Source organism: Temnothorax curvispinosus, unplaced genomic scaffold (assembly GCF_003070985.1).
Source record: "Temnothorax curvispinosus isolate PA1 unplaced genomic scaffold, ASM307098v1 QBEX01009885.1, whole genome shotgun sequence".
In the NCBI taxonomy this organism is placed as follows: domain Eukaryota; kingdom Metazoa; phylum Arthropoda; class Insecta; order Hymenoptera; family Formicidae; genus Temnothorax; species Temnothorax curvispinosus.
The window spans coordinates 454222-472778 of NW_020219665.1; the positions used below are offsets into that span (position 1 = coordinate 454222).

General features: G+C 32.1%; 2 protein-coding genes across 9 annotated transcripts in view; one reads left to right on the plus strand and one right to left on the minus strand.

Annotated features, from left to right (window-relative positions):
* LOC112459516 (basement membrane-specific heparan sulfate proteoglycan core protein-like) overlaps positions 1-18557 on the plus strand; it is a 266402-nt gene that overhangs the window by 89100 nt on the left and 158745 nt on the right. The gene's annotated exons all lie outside the window — the stretch shown is intronic.
* On the minus strand, positions 7705-17790 carry LOC112459515. Of its 2 annotated transcripts, none has more exons than XM_025023642.1 (6): positions 17391-17790; positions 14369-14625; positions 13725-13994; positions 9214-9344; positions 8844-9009; positions 7705-8157 (listed from the first exon to the last, which is right to left on the minus strand). In XM_025023642.1, the coding sequence occupies exons 2-6, from the start codon at positions 14621-14623 to the stop codon at positions 7759-7761; spliced, it is 1221 nt and encodes a 406-aa protein (XP_024879410.1). In that variant the 5' UTR covers positions 14624-14625; positions 17391-17790; the 3' UTR covers positions 7705-7758. The 2 variants fall into 2 exon arrangements, with proteins under 2 accessions (XP_024879410.1, XP_024879411.1); XM_025023643.1 differs by lacking the exon at positions 17391-17790 and adding an exon at positions 14944-15136.

Sequence of the window (18557 nt, forward strand, 5' to 3'; positions counted from 1 at the left end):
CCGCGTCGGCTTCCATACCCATTCGTGCACGAAACTGTCAATCTAATTGTGCTTTCGGAGCACTTGGCCGGTTCGTCCGATTATAGAACGGCGATGACTTTCCCTGATTGTGACTGATTTGGTCAGAGGAGGATATCAGTCGCTGCAAATAAACATAAATAATAAGAATTATTTTATATTGGTTTATATTTATTAAAAACAAAAATAAATTCATGTTCTACATTTAATACAACATATGTTATACAAAGTACTTTATTTTATAGTATAATTAGTATAATTAAATTCACAAGAATATCTTTTTAATCTCTTTTGATATTATATTATTATACATCGATTATTTTAATATGATTAATACTCGTAAATTAATATGATTAATTGGACAGCTTTTCTTTACACGTATTGTTTAATTCTTAAGGAGAATATATTCTTAATCTTCTTATCATTAATAGAGCTTTACACGTTTAAATGTCAGAATCCTCCCTTTTACGCGTGGCATTAAATTGTACGATTTGATTCTGTTTCGCATTATACCGCACGCGAATTCTCTGTACGTAATGAAACGCTTATACACGATTGTAGAACAGGTCAGGCACTACCGGCGAACATGCGCGATCTTCATTACTATGCGTTCGCTATTATTTCGTATCAGAACATCGCCGGGCCGCGACGTAAAGTTTCAGACGTTGTCTGAGTAGTTTATGAATACCCGCGACGGCGAGATGATTGCGGTGAAGACGGTCGGGGGGTGAGGGAGACAGAGAGGGATGGTCGGAAGAGACGTTTATCAACCCTCTGTCCCCGACACGCGTATATACGCGCGAGATATACATGCAGTCCGCTTCATATTCTCGGTGATGCTCTTCTTCCCGTATCCTTTATGTGTGTACACTTGTGAGCCGTACGTATATACGTATGTGTGGTCCCTCTTTCGACCTCATGTTCGAGCGCCCGCGTTCAACGCAGAGCCTGGCCTTATAACTCAAACGTGGAGACCCCTTTGACTGATACTCGCATACCAGATATTACTTTTACACATGTGATACCGCATCAGTTCCTGGAGACAAAGGCCGCGAATGTATGATGATGGCGAGAATAGGCGAGGTGTGGGTTAGTCGACGAAGTTCGCGCTTCAATTTTGCCGGGACCAGCGAGTAATTTTCTGCTTCTTCCTTTCGTGGCCCCTCTCCTCTCTTTTTTTTTGTTAATCTCCCGGCTGGCTAGCTCCAGTGGGCTCTCTCTATTGTTGAATAAGGTTAAATGTGATGAATCGCTATCGGGTTTATCAAGCCTAGGTGCCGTGCTGCGCGCGATTTCGATATTCAAATTTTGTTACCGCATCCATTCTTTTCTATTTTACATTATATTATATTTTTCTGCTTTTAACATTGCACATTTTTATCTTTATAATATTATTAAGTTATGCATTATTTCGAAATTAATTAATTAAATATGATTAAATTATTGATTATAAATGTAGTATAAATGTTTCCAAGAAAGCCGTTTTTATTGCTGTAACGGCTATATTAAATAATAATTTATAAATAAGAATAATTGTTATGTTATAATTATAATTCTAAGTTTGAGTAATAATTTTCCTGATTTTGAAGGACTCATAAATATGGCTGTACACAATACGCTATAGCGTTAGTAATTAATGCTTTATTGATGATTCACTTAGTTGATATAACGCCGTATTTGTCGCGAAATGAATAGAATCTTCATTGTAGTATTCTAGTCTCGGGATACTATGATCAGATACCGTAGATTGTATTCAAGATGTGAAATATGGGCGGAAAGGGACGCTTTCCTATCTCGGCTTGGTATCACGATTCGAGACTTTGAGTAATGATATTGATGTATTAGCTTATTTGATACAGAAATTGCCTATTACTTCCCGCATTGGTCAATATGTCGATCATCATGATGCCGTTATCGATATTACTGGAAAACTGTCCAAGGAACCGTCTAATCGATTATCATGATATTTGTCCACATGGTGAAAACTGAAAATACACGTGTCATGACCAACGCAATCAATAATAACCCGACCATTTTAAAGCCTTTAGAGTTGTGTAGTTTGAAATCGATGCGATATTGCCTTTTCTTTTTTGCGAATGTAAATCTCGATAAAAACATTTACAATTAAAGAATATCACTCGATAACCATTTCAACGATGAAAAGGGAAGGATTACTTCAAGAATGAAATAACACCTCCGTCACGTAAATCGCGAAATCGATTTCTAGAGTGCACACGTTTAAGCTGTTCAGTCAAGAATTGAAAAGCTTTTCTGCGACGAATGACGAGATGGGAGAGGGGGGAAAAAAACAAAATCGGTCTGGAACGTGAAACGAAACAGACTCTTCGGGATAATCTATCTTATCGAGTTATGAGTGCGCAGTTCGAGAGGGTCAAAAGGGGAAGAAATTGCGTTAGATTAGGATGGCACGAAGTCGTTTTATTCCGAGCCATCCTCTTTTCTCGAATCGTCCAACCTCGCCGCCTGTATTTCGCCTTCCGGTGATTCTATCATCATCCACGTACGTTTGATTTTATTCACTCTGACTCTGCTTCCAAGCCTGGATCTTTCGATGTAACTCGCACAATGTCACTTTGGAAAATTATACGAGAATTATACTTTTGCCTTGTCGTATATCATCGCATAATTTATTAAGCGTGCGAGAGACCGTAAGAAAGTAGCAATAAATTATGCGAATTTTTTTTCATGAAATACCTTCTGTAAAACTTCTCTTATATATTATAGAACTACGCTTTCAGCGCGATTGAGACTCTGCATGGTTTTCTAATTAACAACTCTTATCGCATGCTTAAATGAGAAAGTATACTTTCCGGTTATATATATGGTATAATTTATGAAACTATTTAAAAAATCATGTATTCTGTATGTCTCTATACATATATTTTTATGTATTTTGTGTACAATTAGTGCATGCAGAATTATTTTTATTTATAATTATCTCGATTAACGAAATCATCATTGAAATATTAAACTAAAATCACGTTCCTGTTTTAACATTTAATTGCAGCACAGTGTGATTACAATGTGAAGCGCAATGACGTGAAAAGCATGTATATACACTACATTGTATAAGATATATTTATTATTTATACGTAGTCTCTCATCCCGTGATGAAATTATTTCAAATGTAAAACTCTGTCGATTGTTTCACGGCGATAATTACATTGTCCGTACAATTTTAACAAGCTGGAGTATCATATTGCAGATCTAAAAGTAGGACACTTTGTGCGAGACGTGTGGCGACATTGTTTAATAAAAAAAAACATGTTTTACTAGAATGTAAACCAATCGCATCGTTTAACGCTACTCTGTGTAACGAATGATCCATAAAAGTCCGAAAAGTCAATACCAAATATTCGGCTAGTTGAGCCGTATATGTAATTGGTCCCATCAACTGTTTCGGATAAAAACATGAAACGAGAAAAATAGACAGTTAAAATTTTATTTGCTCGCACGGTAGAATACACTTTCTTGTATTTATGTGTGACGTATTTTTATACAATAATAATATGTACAATCAGTATACCATTTATTTTGTCTAATGATTTTATTTGCTCTTTACCCCTTTTAAATGATTATTTCAGTTAAGCTATTTATTATACACTAACAGTGATTTTTTAGAAAATATTTTTTGACAGAAAGAAATAGAGATATATTTTATATGATTATTATTATTTTTTGTAAGATTAATTTGTGTGCAATTTACCTTAGAAATACTTATTGTTAGAAATTAATGATATTAATAAAATGACTTTAATTTATTTCTTACGGGAGTTTGTTTACAGGGAAAATAATCATTTTCTTCTGCGGGTAATTATGGACCATAAAGAGTAATATAATAAGCAAAAGAGCAATATCGACAGGATTAAACAAGGATGAATTATATTCTCACGGAGCAAGCAAGGTGCAGGCAAACGAAAGGTGTAAGCTTAGATTAATAGGGGTCGATTTCAGTATCGGAGATGGCAAATCGCGGTAATTAATATCGCCATTTGTTCCGCGTCACGTGCACGCCTACGCGCATGCATACACAGCGTACACGTTCGTAGAATATACAAACATACCCACGCATACAATCGAGCGAATTGTACGTAGACGACATACACGCCAGAAGGGGGGGAGGGAAACAGGCATACGTTCGGTTCAATTGAAAGGCTAAATACATATATCCCAACTTCTCGAAGATATTAATTAGCTTTCGCGGTTCATCGAGCCTCGGTCTCCACGGAAGGTCCTCGGAATTGGTACATATTTCACACGCAGCCACTCAATTTCGATGGGTGCGTGCAATTGCTCGCGTAGTGACTCGTTGGGATTTAATTGTTGCATTCGAGAATTTGTATGGTTCATTGATGCGCGCACTGCTTGAAATGAGCAACGATCCAGCACGTTTGAATGGCTCTGAAAGGGGAAATTGACATAGCATATAAATGCATTTTGGAAGTTATTATATGATAATTTACTTTTGAATTAGAAAAAACAATTAAACGTGTTTGATTGATTGATTGATGATTATTTTAATTTAATCTAAAAATTTGCACAAATGAAGCAAAGCCCATGAAATGGACAATCAATGCAAAAACAGTTTAGACAAGTAATGTTTATTTAAAGCATTGATCCAAAGCTAATCAATAAATACATGTATCACGATTACATTTGATTTGCTAAATCGGGCTTTCAATTGAATTTGCTACTACGTTATAATCTAATAATCTGCTGGGATATTACCGTTCTTGTGAAATCAAAATCGACATCTATTGATGCGTAGTTCCAATTGGCGCATTGAGACGTGGGATTTGCAAACGCCAATTGCTTGTTAGTAACATGCGCAATCAATATGAACAGACTCTATTCTGGAGTTTCAATTGATTCTCTTTATCCTCTATTTTCCATCCTCTATCTCTTTCATCATGTTATTTTATTTTCCACATACCATAAATTAAATAAATACATTAAAGATATATTAACAAAATTTGTTTGATTTCGATATCTTAGTTATCTTTTATAGTATGCAAAAAATAGACGCAATATAGTTTTAAATAATTAATTAATATTTATATATAATCATCTTACTTTGACTTACATTGGTCAGAAAATAATAACTAACGTTATGATTTGTGTAAATGATAATTTCGTGTGTAAGTACTATGCATAAGCGATATGATAGAAATTGTTGAAAACATTTTACAAAGTCTGTACTTCTCTGATATAACAATTTATTAAGTTTGCTGACTGTTTAATTTTGACGAAACTATGCTGCATTTATGCCAGTAATGCAATTTCTCTCTGCAAAATTCGCCCAACTATGCTCGTAAAATAATGATTTTTTACTATTTATTTCATGAAATACTATAAGTAACTGGAATTATTGTTCAGCCACAACAAAGGTTAATTATTCGGTAGTGCGCTTAATGTATGCCATGAATCGGAATCATTTTCAACAGCGTATGGATGATATTATCCGGTTTTATCTAAAATCGATGAAAATTATAAGTAAAATCTCTTTTTAAAACATTTATAAATCCGGCTAACGTTGTGCGTTATATTTTAAACATTTAAGCAACGTTGTCTTATTTCATTGTTTTAATATTAATATCACAAACAAATTTTTTAATAATTTTTATTTTTTTAAGTTTTTCTTCTGACAAATGTTTTATCTAAAGAGTAATACAATTAATCCATAAATATAGATATGTAATATACAGTACTCGTGCCCAACAGCAATTTCATTTCTACTTCTTTGTTTTTCGCATCTCGTTATTTGTTTTCGTGAAATGGCCAACATGCACGCAAAACTGTGTTGAGTAGATTCATTCAAAACCAGGATTATTCTACAACGAATGTTATGAAAGTTCAATTTCAATCTAAATCTGTCTGGCTATTTTGAAGATATATGTGAAGGATAAAAAATTAATAAAATATCGGAAAGACCAAATAATTTATAATTAATATGTTAAAGCATTGATTCTAATACTATGCATAATTAATTTTTGTACTAATTTTCAAAATTTTAATAAAGAATAGATGAAACTAAGTTAACTTGTAAATATAATTAGACTGCATGAACTTCGAAAATAAAATTTGATTTAAAAATTAAATTTTATATAGAATTTCGAATTAAATTGAAAAAAAACTTTAAAGAAAAACAAGACGAATTGTGAAGTTTATAATATTGCGAGAGAGAGAGAGAGAGAGAGAGAGAGGAGGGGGAGGGAGAAAGAGATTGAAAATGTATTAAAAATCTTGAATTATAATCTCTGAAACCTTGAATTATAATCTCTGAAATTAAAACATTGAAGATTTTTACATTAAATTTACAAATATATGTATAAGCAACTGTAACAAGTTTATCAATGATATTAAAATGTAGAGTCTTTCATGTTTTTTAATGTGATCTGTAATTGAAGTAATCCATGTTAATCCAAGTCAACGAGGTCAAACATTATATAATCTCTCATTTTGCATCGTAAAAAGAAGTATTTTGTAACTTTGTATGACAAAGTAGAGAGTAAAAGATAATTAAAAAGCCATTAAAGAGAAAATAATTAAGTTTTCTTATATAATATTATAATTCTCAGATTTTTCTCAATATAATTATAGTAATCTTTATTTCTTATATACATGTATATGAGAAATTTCTTATATATATTTTATATATATGTATAAGAAATTATATATATAATTTTATAAAGTGGCTTAAATAAAATGTTACAGATTAATATGTCAGGAACCACGCTGGATTAGACAACCGTACTATATATAATTGATTGTACAACAGATCTCTATTTTTTATGATTCATAACTTTTGATATAATGGTTTTAGAAAGAAACATTTTAAGTAAGAGTTGCTTGGTTTTTATGTTACTTTTTTCATAAGATACCTTTTCAAATTTTAAAGTTTCTTGTCTGCCGTTTCTTCAGGAAGCTTTCAAAATTCAATTGTAGAACACTAAAAGGCCATCTTCGATCGGACTGGATCTTGGTAGCCCCTAATAATAATATTTGTGTGAATTTTGTATCTTTTTTTCAATTTAGCAAACTGTACGCCGATTATTTGTCGGTCTTAAAACATAACTTTTTACACAGAAATATTATTATTTCTCTATTTATCTCTATTTAATTTTTAGATTTATGTCGGTCCAGTTTCATTTATCATCACTTAAAAGCCTCTTTAATAAGAAAATCGCCATCTGAATCACTTATTTTTATCCAGTGGATCCTGACGAATTAATCTGTAGCACTGTATTTGAGCCGCTCTGTGTGTGTGTGTGTGTGTGTGTGAGGGGGGGGGTGTGGGTGTGTCAAGAATATATGTATATATACATATGTTCTTGAAACTGAACTGAACTAAATATGTATATTCAGTTATATATTCCATTCTTCTATTTTTATTTAATTTATTAAATATAATTTTATTGTAAAAATAAGAATATCTCATCCATATTTAATAGTTGTTTTATTATTTACATTTGCACTGCTAATTCGTTATATATATACAATATATATATAAAACCATTATATTACATCATAAAAGAATAATTTTTTATCTATCAAACTAAAAGATCTGTCGTTATCATATCAATTTCATGATGGCTTTTTTTAAAGTGCATTAATATTTTTATTATTCTATTGTTTTTTATTTTAATGTATTTTCTATACCTTGTCATGCTTATTATTTTTTTTTCTACATTATTTATTACAATAAAAGTCAAGTATGCATTAAAGATCTAGCAAACCCCATTCGTCATACATTGGAAGTCTCTTCATCATCAATTTTTTATAACTCTCGCCCTTTAGACCCGGATTTGAATAAGAGCCACTGCTCATGATTTCATCCAAATCTTTCGCCTCAGTCTTACAGCACAGCACGATCGGTAAAATTGAGAAGGATGCTATCATTCCATAGCTGGCTTTACGTTTTAGGGTAGCTTTCAGTTCTTCTATGGTGGGTGGCTGCGTCTTGCAGCCCAGTTGCTTCATAGTCGCCGACAGTGCGCTAAGATATTCATTTAATAAAACATCTTTCTTGTTTTCAATGACATCCGGGGAAGGACTTGTACTGAGAAAATACTGAAGATCGATTGCCGGCGATGTGTAGACACATAGTTGGAAGTCCACCTGTAATATCAAACGAACTCTGTCGATCGACCGATTTTTTGAGCTCCTGGCAATTGAATTGGAAATGAAATTCGTGCCCCGGGAAAGAAGTGGGACTCGTGTTTTGGAAGTCGCGGCGAGAAAGTTGAGAGTTTGCGCGAATGACACGGGCAGACAGGTGGCGGATGTACCTGAATGCGATCAAACTGGATTTATGCATTATTCATAATATACTGCAATTTCAAATATCTCATATTAGCGCCGCCTCTTTGTCTTGATCTCTAAAGTCAACATTGTGGATCATTAAAATGTATTAACATATATTGTATACTTTTCAGAATATTATGTATTTGTTTTATTTATTTTGTTTATTTTTACGTAAATTTATTTTGCATTGCATTTAACTACAAAAATAATAATGAAAATTCAGAAATATTATAGATAAGTAAAATAAAGTGACCGATGCTATATTTAAATTATGCTCACAATCCTTTACATTTTTCAAAATTAATCTTTTAAGATATTACAGTTTTAAAGTAAATATACGCTGTTTTAACAATATAAATCATGTCATTACATGCAGGTACAAATTAGATTTCATAAATTTCGTCATTTAATTTTAAATTTTTTAATCCTGATTATAATAAATCAATAAGCATTTACATTTAAAGAAAATACATGATTTTTTATAATGTGGTGGTACTTACACAAATGTGCTGAATAGGTTTGCCATTATTGTCATATTTAAACAACATATTGTTTACCCAAAAATCACCGTGATTAATAACATTGAATTCATCCTCACATGGCTTGGTTGCATTTATACCTATTTTATATATGTGGTCGGTGAGTTTAGCAATTTTTTCCGAGTATCTAATAATAAAAGTCACATAAACATGGAATTCTATAAAATTATGAAAAAAATCATAAATATTTGCTGTGTATATTCTAAACAACAATTTCTGCATCTATATTTGCCAGTTTTTGCTTATTATACAATACGCTTATTTACGTTATCTTAGATATTAAGAATTAGATTAATAAATATTGCGTGTATGGATGTAGGGTAAATCTTACTTTTTCATTCCCGGCCAATTTGCAACCTCATCTGCTAAAGCTTTAACACTCATATTAAAAAAATTGCTCATTTCTGGTGGGTACTGCTCGTTAAACATTCCTTTCGAATACATTTCTTTTTGCTTTGGTTCCTAGATATTAAAATATTTTTATCAAAGAATATTGATATTTATTCATTTAATTATAAAATTTAGTAAATAAGTTTGTAGTGTAGACTGGAAGTTTAGAACGTTTTATGTATACATGAGGCTATATAAAAAAATCTACGATATTAATTTTAATAATATATGATTTCTTAACAAGGACCCCGCAACGGTCATGGGGGGTTTTGGCTCCCAGTCAAATTTAACAATAATGTAGGATAATTTAGTTCATAAAATGCTGATGAAAAGTGTCTATAGGCAAAAAGCCCAAAAATGGACAGTTTCCGAGATATAAGTCATTAAAGAGTGAAAAAATGAGAGTTTCAGGTTTCAGCTAATGGCAGTTTGCAACAGGCTGAATGCCATGCTTTCACTAAAACATTTACTTGATTGCTGAATGAATTATACTTATGCACAGTATGCGTGTTCACATAGTCAAGTCAATGATCAAACCATACATAACATAATGTCATTGCATCGAATGACATGTATGCAACATATACCGGGTGTCTGAGACCACCCGCCCACCCCTTTTCTTTCAAAAACTATACATTTTAGACAAAAACGTTCCAGACAAAAATTGTATGGTTTTGAGGGAAACATAAGATGGTGTCATTGATTTGACTTTGGGTGGCATCGTTAAGGACAGGTCAAGGACACCTTCAATTTCTTAAATGGAACCTTCTATTTTTTATTGCATATTCTTATAGCTTATGTCGAGAGCTTTCCAAAACACTATAATTAAGTATTTTTTCATTAAGTACTTTTCGAGTTATAAGGCTTGAAAGTTACAGTATTGTGACATAATATTTTGTTAAGTATTTATAATTCAAATTCCTTACTCTTTATTTTTGCAAACATCATGAATCAATTAATGTAAAGAAAACACAATTTTCTTAAAGAAAAACTTGTTGTGTAACTGTTTATTGCATATTCATTATTTTCTTAGCTTCTCACGATTCGGGGTGCTTGATTTGCGTGAGTCCTCTTGCCTCTCACGATTCGGGGTGAGCGGCCTATTTTACACTCGCGTTAGGAAAAATGCTTTTTTAATAACTATCAATCACACAATAAAAAATCGGTACTCTTCTTTCATGGTATACGCTAAATTTAAGTCTTTATCGAAAGTAATTCAATATGTACTTGGTGAATAGACATTCTGTAAGAATGAAACTTAATGCATGAATATGAATGCCTACAGAAATTACACAGCGCGCAATAGTTTATTCCAGGTATTTTAGACACTGTTCTTAACAACGGTACAAGAATTACACTCATTATAAATGGCATTAAAATTGTTCTTCAGCTTTGTAGATTAGTGCGCTATCTACTGTGCCACATTACGCTCTTACACAACAAGTTTTTCTTTAAGAAAATTTTGTTTTTTTACATTAATCGATTCATATTGTTTGCAAAAATAAAAAGTAAGGAATTTGAATTATAAATACTCAACAAAATATTATGTCACAATAGGTACTGTAACTTTCAAGCCTTATAACTCAAAAAGTACTTAATGAAAAAATACTTAATTATAGTGTTTTGGAAAGCTCTCGACATAAGCTATAAGAATATGCAATAAAAAATAAAAGGTTCCATTTAAGAAACTGAAGGTGTCCTTGACCTGTCCTTAACGATGCCACCCAAAGTCAAATCAATGACACCATCTTATGTTTCCCTCAAAACCATACAATTTTTGTCTGGAACGTTTTTCTCTAAAATGTTTAGTTTTTGAAAGAAAAGGGGTGGGCGGGTGGTCTTAGACACCCGGTATATGTTGCATACATGTCATTCGATGCAATGACATTATGTTATGTATGGTTTGATCATTGACTTGACTATGTGAACACGCATACTGTGCATAAGTATAATTCATTCAGCAATCAAGTAAATGTTTTAGTGAAAGCATGGCATTCAGCCTGTTGCAAACTGCCATTAGCTGAAACCTGAAACTCTCATTTTTCCACTCTTTAATGACTTATATCTCGGAAACTGTCCATTTTTGGGCTTTTTGCCTATAGACACTTTTCATCAGCATTTTATGAACTAAATTATCCTACATTATTGTTAAATTTGACTGGGAGCCAAAACCCCCCATGACCGTTGCGGGCGGGTCCTTTAGAGAATATTTTTTCTTGAAGATAGTTACGAGGAGAACCATTGTTACAATTTCTTAATGTAAATTTCAATATAAATTACAAATTACGATTTTATAAATGTAGAAGGACTTACTGCTTACAATTAGTTAGGCACATACGTGTCCATTTAAGTTAAAAGCTGAAAGCCCTTCCTTTTTAATTGCTTTATTTTTGAAGGTATTTGATATACGCGATATTTTAGTCGAGGAAAAGTCGATTTTCCTTAGGTACTAATTGTAAGAGAATAATTTGATATTTAAATCAAATAATTAGGACTCTCGATGATGAATAATAAAAATTAAAACAGAATAAATACTTTTACTTCGCCAGTGTCAAATAATAAACAACAATGGAAATATTAATCAATTCTACTGGCCATTATAATCGCCAAGACAATACGACCACAATTTGGTTCGATTATCATCATGTAATCTTTGCATGATACTTATATATAAGCATCTCATTTAAATAATTAAAATTGTGAAAAAAACCCTGGCTAAGGTAATATTTTTCGCAATAAATTTAATTATTTAAATGAGATGCTTATAATATAAGTATTAAAGATTACATGACGATAATCGAACCAAATCGTGGTCGTATTGTCTTGGCGATTATAATGGTCAGTAGAGTCGATTAATATTTCCATACTTGCGTTCTCCTGATCACTTGACTGTGACATCACATTCCAACCATATACGTCAACACGTTACGAGCAGATCAGCTTTCCGACTTTCTAGTCCCGAAGCAGATCAGCTTTTCGACTTTCTAGTCCCGAAGTACTCATCCATAGCGTAACGGAGATCGTGAGAATTATTAAATTGTATTTGTTATGCCGCTAATGATGACGCAATGCGGAGTCGAAACGTTCAGACAAAGATGTAAGAAGAATAAATAAGTAAATTTTGATTTATCATACGCACAAATAATCGCGTTGACTGAGGACCAGATTTAATTTGATATATGATTTGAGTAAGTTGTAGTTTTTTTTCATGAAAAATATTTTTTAAAATTGTTTTCTTGGCTAAACGCCGAGGCACGTGCTGTAATAAAGGATAATAAAGGATATTGGACTTTGGTTAAAACGGTTATTCTCCGCCAGACATTTCTACTGGATCATTCGCCGTGTAGTTTCGAACTCCCATTCGACCATACGAAATCGCTGCGGTTTACAGTAACCATTATGCTGCACGCATTATTACAGTGTACATATCTGTAGTATCAGAGTTTAGGACCACGATATTTAGCTTGGATAGATTCACTTACGTAACAATCGTCAATGGACATAATAACTTTTCTTTATTCTAACATATATCTGTTCGAGGTCTTATAAATCTTTCATGACTTTTATTACTAGTAATTTACAATACTTGAGTCTTAAATGCATCATTTATGACAAAAAAGATGAGCTAAATTTGCTAAATTTCATCTTTTCAAACATGTTATTAAACAATTTGAAACTAATTATATAAGTACAGCATGAGATTAATATATCTGCAAAAGATTTGTAACTTTATATTGTAAATATATTTTATTTTGTATATATTTTATTAATTGCGTCTATTCTATTCTGAATTTGAATTTATTATACGAGAAATATTATTATTATTATTATTATTTTTAACAAAAAGTGTTGAATGTATGATATTTTATTCTAAATAAATTAAAACGGATGATGAAATGCACTATTTATAAAATTCCCGATACATGCTTATTTGTAAAACGTAAAAACTTTGCTCGCCACTATATATTTATGCAACAAGAAAATTCAATTTAGTATGAAGTTGAGCAATATGTTTGTACACTACACAGTATTAAAACAAAACACTTGTACTTTTTTAAATTATTAATTAGAAACTACTTTTCTATAGAATTAAAGTGTTAAGCACATTGTCTTAAAGCTTTACAAGTTTCAAACTTATCTCTTGACAGTATTCGAAGAAATTAATGTTTCGTCGCTTCAAAATACATTAATGTCTATTACATGAAACTTTTGAATATTTCCGACGATTATGTATAATGCGTGTTTAATACTTCGTATAATATAGTGCAAGAAGTCTCCTAGCATGCAATACAAAATGATTTTTTCATATAAATATATTACTTATATCATGCATGGGTTTTACATATTAACATGGAAATTTGCACCTTGTATGATCCATGGTTTCGTGCCACTGACCTGAATTTGTGATAATCGCAATGAGACATTACAAGTGAGTCACGCGTGATGATTTACCTTCTCGCATATGGCTATTGAAGTTGCGTGGAACCTGGCTAGTCCGTCAAGCGCCAATATGGTATGAGCTAGGTCAAGGCCAGACAGACGATCAGCCATGCGAAAGCCGAGAGGCGCGAGATCCTCCATCACCAGAAGAGTTGGATTTTTATTTTGCACGTATAGGCCTTTCCCGCTTAAGCGATGCTCCGGCCCTAACAACTTATTCATTTTATCCAAAGTATCTGACATCATCGATATCTCGGTGTGGAACATGCCTGATAATTCAATCTGTGAAAAGTTTATTTAAGATTATTTAATTAAGTTTATTTAAGATTAACAAATAAAATCTTTTAATCAAACAAGCATGCAATTATTTTTGTAATGTAAGGGTTTAAATAAAAAGTTTTGGTTGACAGAGATGACAAATAAATAATAATTCTATTTCGCAAATCAAAATTGATTTTAAAATGACTGAAGCATATATTTTTTTTCAATATTTGTGCCTCTTTGAACTTGATAAAAATAATTTTATTTTTAATCATTGATTGCCTTAAAAATAATTGTCTTGAGCTTTTTGTTGAATAGAAATCTACTTTGAAATAGTGGAATCTGCAGTTTGATCCATTTGCATTAGAAATATTATATTAGTTCAATCAACTTACCATGTCCTGACGAATGCCTTCAACTAGAGGCGAGATTTTGACAATGATTGATTTCTTCTCCGTAATTTTACTGCCGCCTTGGTCACGCGAAAATTCGGCAGTAACCCTAATCATGTCGCTAGTGTAGTTGTCACCCTTAGCCGTGGCCGGTTTCGAGAATATATCGATCACCTGAATCGAGTTGTCGCCTTCCGACTTTCGCAGGATCTTCTCTACGAAGCATAGATTCAGCCATGCCGGTGTCTCTAGGGCCATTTCTGAAATTGGAATTGGAATTGGAGAATTTTCCCGACAAATCATTGTTCTTCCCGCCGTGTCACGAAACGCGAAAACGATTCTTTACGATAACTTATTGTTCGCGGCGAGATTTATCACGTTTTCTTTCTCCCTTTCCAGCCGGCTCCCTCCCACTCATTCCGGCCTTTCCACCCTTTCCTTCGTTGCGCTCCTTCCGCCGTTTTTTCCCCGCTTCACCGTCGTTTCTTTCTTTATGTCCGTCGATATTCAAGACGGGCGCATTCTCCTACGTTTGAGATCGCTGTTTCAATTAAGAGCGTAATGGGAAGCCGCCTTACCCTTTTCCCTTTTTGGCCAACGGCATACGTACGTTCCGCGTTGAGATCCCGTCGAACGTGATCGAGTTGCGGTATTTGCGAGAAATTTACGACGCGTCTGGCGTGCCGCGATCGCGTACGTACTTGTGGTCAAACGACGTCGGCCATATTTCACCTTGATGAGTTTTCTCAGAAATGTTTTCCGCGGTTTTCTCAGAATCAAATCCGCTTATTATTAGATGGACGTTTAATGAGGAACTTAACTTATGAGGAACACATATAATTTTAATAATATATAAATAATTTATAGCATATGATGTAAACCACATTGAAAATGGTTTACTAATCAAGTGCCAGAAATACAAATAAGTGACAAAACTTTTTGTTCTTTAATCGACGTTAAATAAATTTTATTTTAATTAAATTGTAATACATCTTAATTGCAATAATTAATGTAATAAATTGATTAAAATGGATTTAAGAGAATTTTAATAAAATAGATAGTAACATTTAAAAAATGCATATAATTATACAAATCGTATACTTCATAAATATGTATTGATATATCTGATTACGTAATACCTCTTTTTCATACTATTTTCACATTATATAACTCTAACATACTAACATTAATCATTACGAAAACAAAAACAAAAATGAGGTTAAAGTTAAAAACTATTCGTTTGTCGTAATAATCGTTCAAGCAAGTATGTAATCGCGTATGTCATGCTTAGATAAAGCGTAACACATAATTATACACTTGCAGTAGAGTCACTGTGCTATTAAAGAATATGAACGTATAATTTCTTTATATCGAAGTCAAATTAGGATTATCATTCAATCGAAATCGTTGTACATTGTTACGTCTTAATATGTTACCTTTTATTTATTTGAAAAAATTGCCTTTGGCTAGCTTCACAATTTTCAATGTCAATAAATAATCATCAATTTGCTACGTCACGTAGTTAAATATGTAAATCTGTTTGATTGTTCGTTTTATTATATTACCATTATTGTAGTTTTTTCTAAGAAGTATTTACGACAGATTTCTATACATTTTTATTTTAATACATTTTAATATTAGAATAACATACTGTTGCTTAATTGTTAAAGGCATCAAAAGTCGGCCTCAAGTCGTCGAGAGCTACAAAAATATGTTGCACCATTCTAATTAATTTTTTTATCTTTTTGAATAAGCCTTGATACCGAACTAATGTTTGGTTTATTTAATTGACTTTTTAAACTATATTTTAATAAATATATTACTATCATTATATGTCAAAATTATATGTGTGCTTATTATATTTACGCAGTCAGAAATGATTAATCAAATCGACATCATGCATTCGACGTCGATCGATGAATCGACATCGATGCATCGATGAATAGTCGATGTCGAATACTGACTAGTATTTTTGTCATTTTTGGCTTTATATTTACTTATACTGTTTTTTTTGTAATTGTTTTTATGTTAATTGAGTAATCATAAATATTTCTATAATATTTCTATGTCTTTTGGCCAATTCTCCCCCTCCCTCTCTTTCTCTTTCTATTCACATCGAATACGTAATATGTATATATCTATATTGTGCTTTCCGACTTTGGATTAATTCGAAATAGAGTTAGCCGAAAGACAATAAAAGTCTCACAGAAATAGTCTCAATTTCTCAATTAAAAACAATTGTAAAGATGACAAAGCAAGGTCGAAGATGACAAAGATATCAACTAGTATCTGATATCAACTATTTATCGATGCAATTGACGTCAATTCAACTAATAATTTCTGGCTGTTAATCTCAAAAAACGTAACAAATTTTATTGCATTGAGAAATTGAAATGATATTTGTTATGGCCTATCTTCTTTAATTTAAGAAGTAAAGAAGAGACGTCGTTATTTTTTTGTGTTAGACAGATGTATTTGATTTATATTGATATTCAATTTCTACATTATTATATTAATTTTTATAAAGTATAAGATTGTTTAAAGATATGGAAAATTATTTATGCGGCTCTAAAAAATATTGTCTATAAGCTAGACAAATATCATAACAACTTATAATCACGTTCGTAATGTTTGCGTTATGTATGTTTATAACTTAAACTCTTCTTCTCTCAAACTCATGTAACTCCATGCAAATTAGACGGAATAAACTTTTGAGATTTTCCACTAATGTAGCATTTTTGTAAAATCATATTTTCTTAAATTATATTAAAGTCTATAAAATTATGTGTCACATAATTTATTCATGTGCTTTTTATTCCTATTTATTCATATTTATATCATTCTATTATCACATATTATTGCATTATTAGCAAGTTGATCTCATATTTTTGAAGTATAATACGGTATAAGAGTTCACTATAATTACATGTTTTACAAGACTTTATCTAAAATTTTTATCAATAAATTCCGACCGAATGTCAGTTTGTGGAAAACAGAGTGTTGATAATAATCGACACACACTGACCTGTAAAAATTGCTTCGACTTTGGTTGTCTATTTCACTTAAATGCTCACTTCACTGTGCCGTTTCGTAAAGTCGCGAAGTGATGCACGCAGAACTCAGAAGTGACAGGCTTTATATCTACATCAGTGCATCTTTTATACTCTTGAATGAAATTGCGGGTATACGTATATTTTCATTCGGCACCGCAGATGACGACTGTCACGAACATGACACATGATCTGCTTGGTCACCATTTATACCGTCGGACTTCCTGATTTATTCTGAGCCTGAGATAACTGAGATTTGGCATTAAACTCATGTCGATTTAGCCTCAATAAACTAATAGACGTTAACTTAATCGAGAGAGATAACAGAGTGATGATAAGACACTAACACTCGTGCGATCATGAACTGAATACGATAAGCATGATGCCGCTAGAAGCGTGCACTTGCCATCCTGATATTGAGACAAGAGAGGGAGTCCTGTTTCATTGAGACTGGCAAACGTTAAAGGAAATTATAAATGAGTATATATTGTACATGAATGTGTGAATATGTATATTAAGAAAGGAAGATTTCGGAGGAATGCATGAAATTCATCAGATTTTGCACGGAAAATAAGGATTACCTTTTGTTAAAGTTTTGCTACTATTGCTAAATTATAGCTCTCGCTGCAAAAAAATGTTAGTTATCCCTGTTTTACAACTAAATTTGCTATAATAGCTATAATCCTTTTTTTCCGTGTAAGGATGTACGATTTCCAAAATTAATTCATGCATTATTCGTCGCCGTCCATAATACCGTCATCCTAAACTTGAATAATTTTTCTGCAGAACGGCGAGAATATAGTGGAATTATTCACGAAGGTCGTCTATCATGAGCGTTATCTCGGGATATGAAATTCATATGTGATATTTAAGGGGAAAAAATCTCCGCGGATTTCACACTCTGCGTCAATATATATGCATCTCAGTCAACATACATATTGCTCTTTTATTGAATAAATGAAGCGAGACTACACTTCATCAACGTACTGATAATTAAAGTGACAAATGCGTTTAATACTTGCTTATTATGTATTTTTGCCTGCATGTACATTTAATTTATTACAAAATTGTGTATATTCCGCATTATTGTCCTCTTAAAATATTTATTCTTCTTCGATTTCCATGACTAAAAAAATGTGAAT

What these genes read in the sequence shown, in the direction of transcription:
- LOC112459515 (XM_025023642.1), bottom strand. Translation starts at nt 14,623, where the DNA reads ATGGCCCTAGAGACACCGGCATGGCTGAATCTATGCTTCGTAGAGAAG. An exon ending in CAATAGCCATATGCGAGAAG is followed by an intron (nt 9,345 to 13,724) that starts GTAAATCATCAC and finishes TTTAATATCTAG; the next exon opens with GAACCAAAGCAAAAAGAAAT. An exon ending in AATTGGCCGGGAATGAAAAA is followed by an intron (nt 9,010 to 9,213) that starts GTAAGATTTACC and finishes TTTTATTATTAG; the next exon opens with ATACTCGGAAAAAATTGCTA.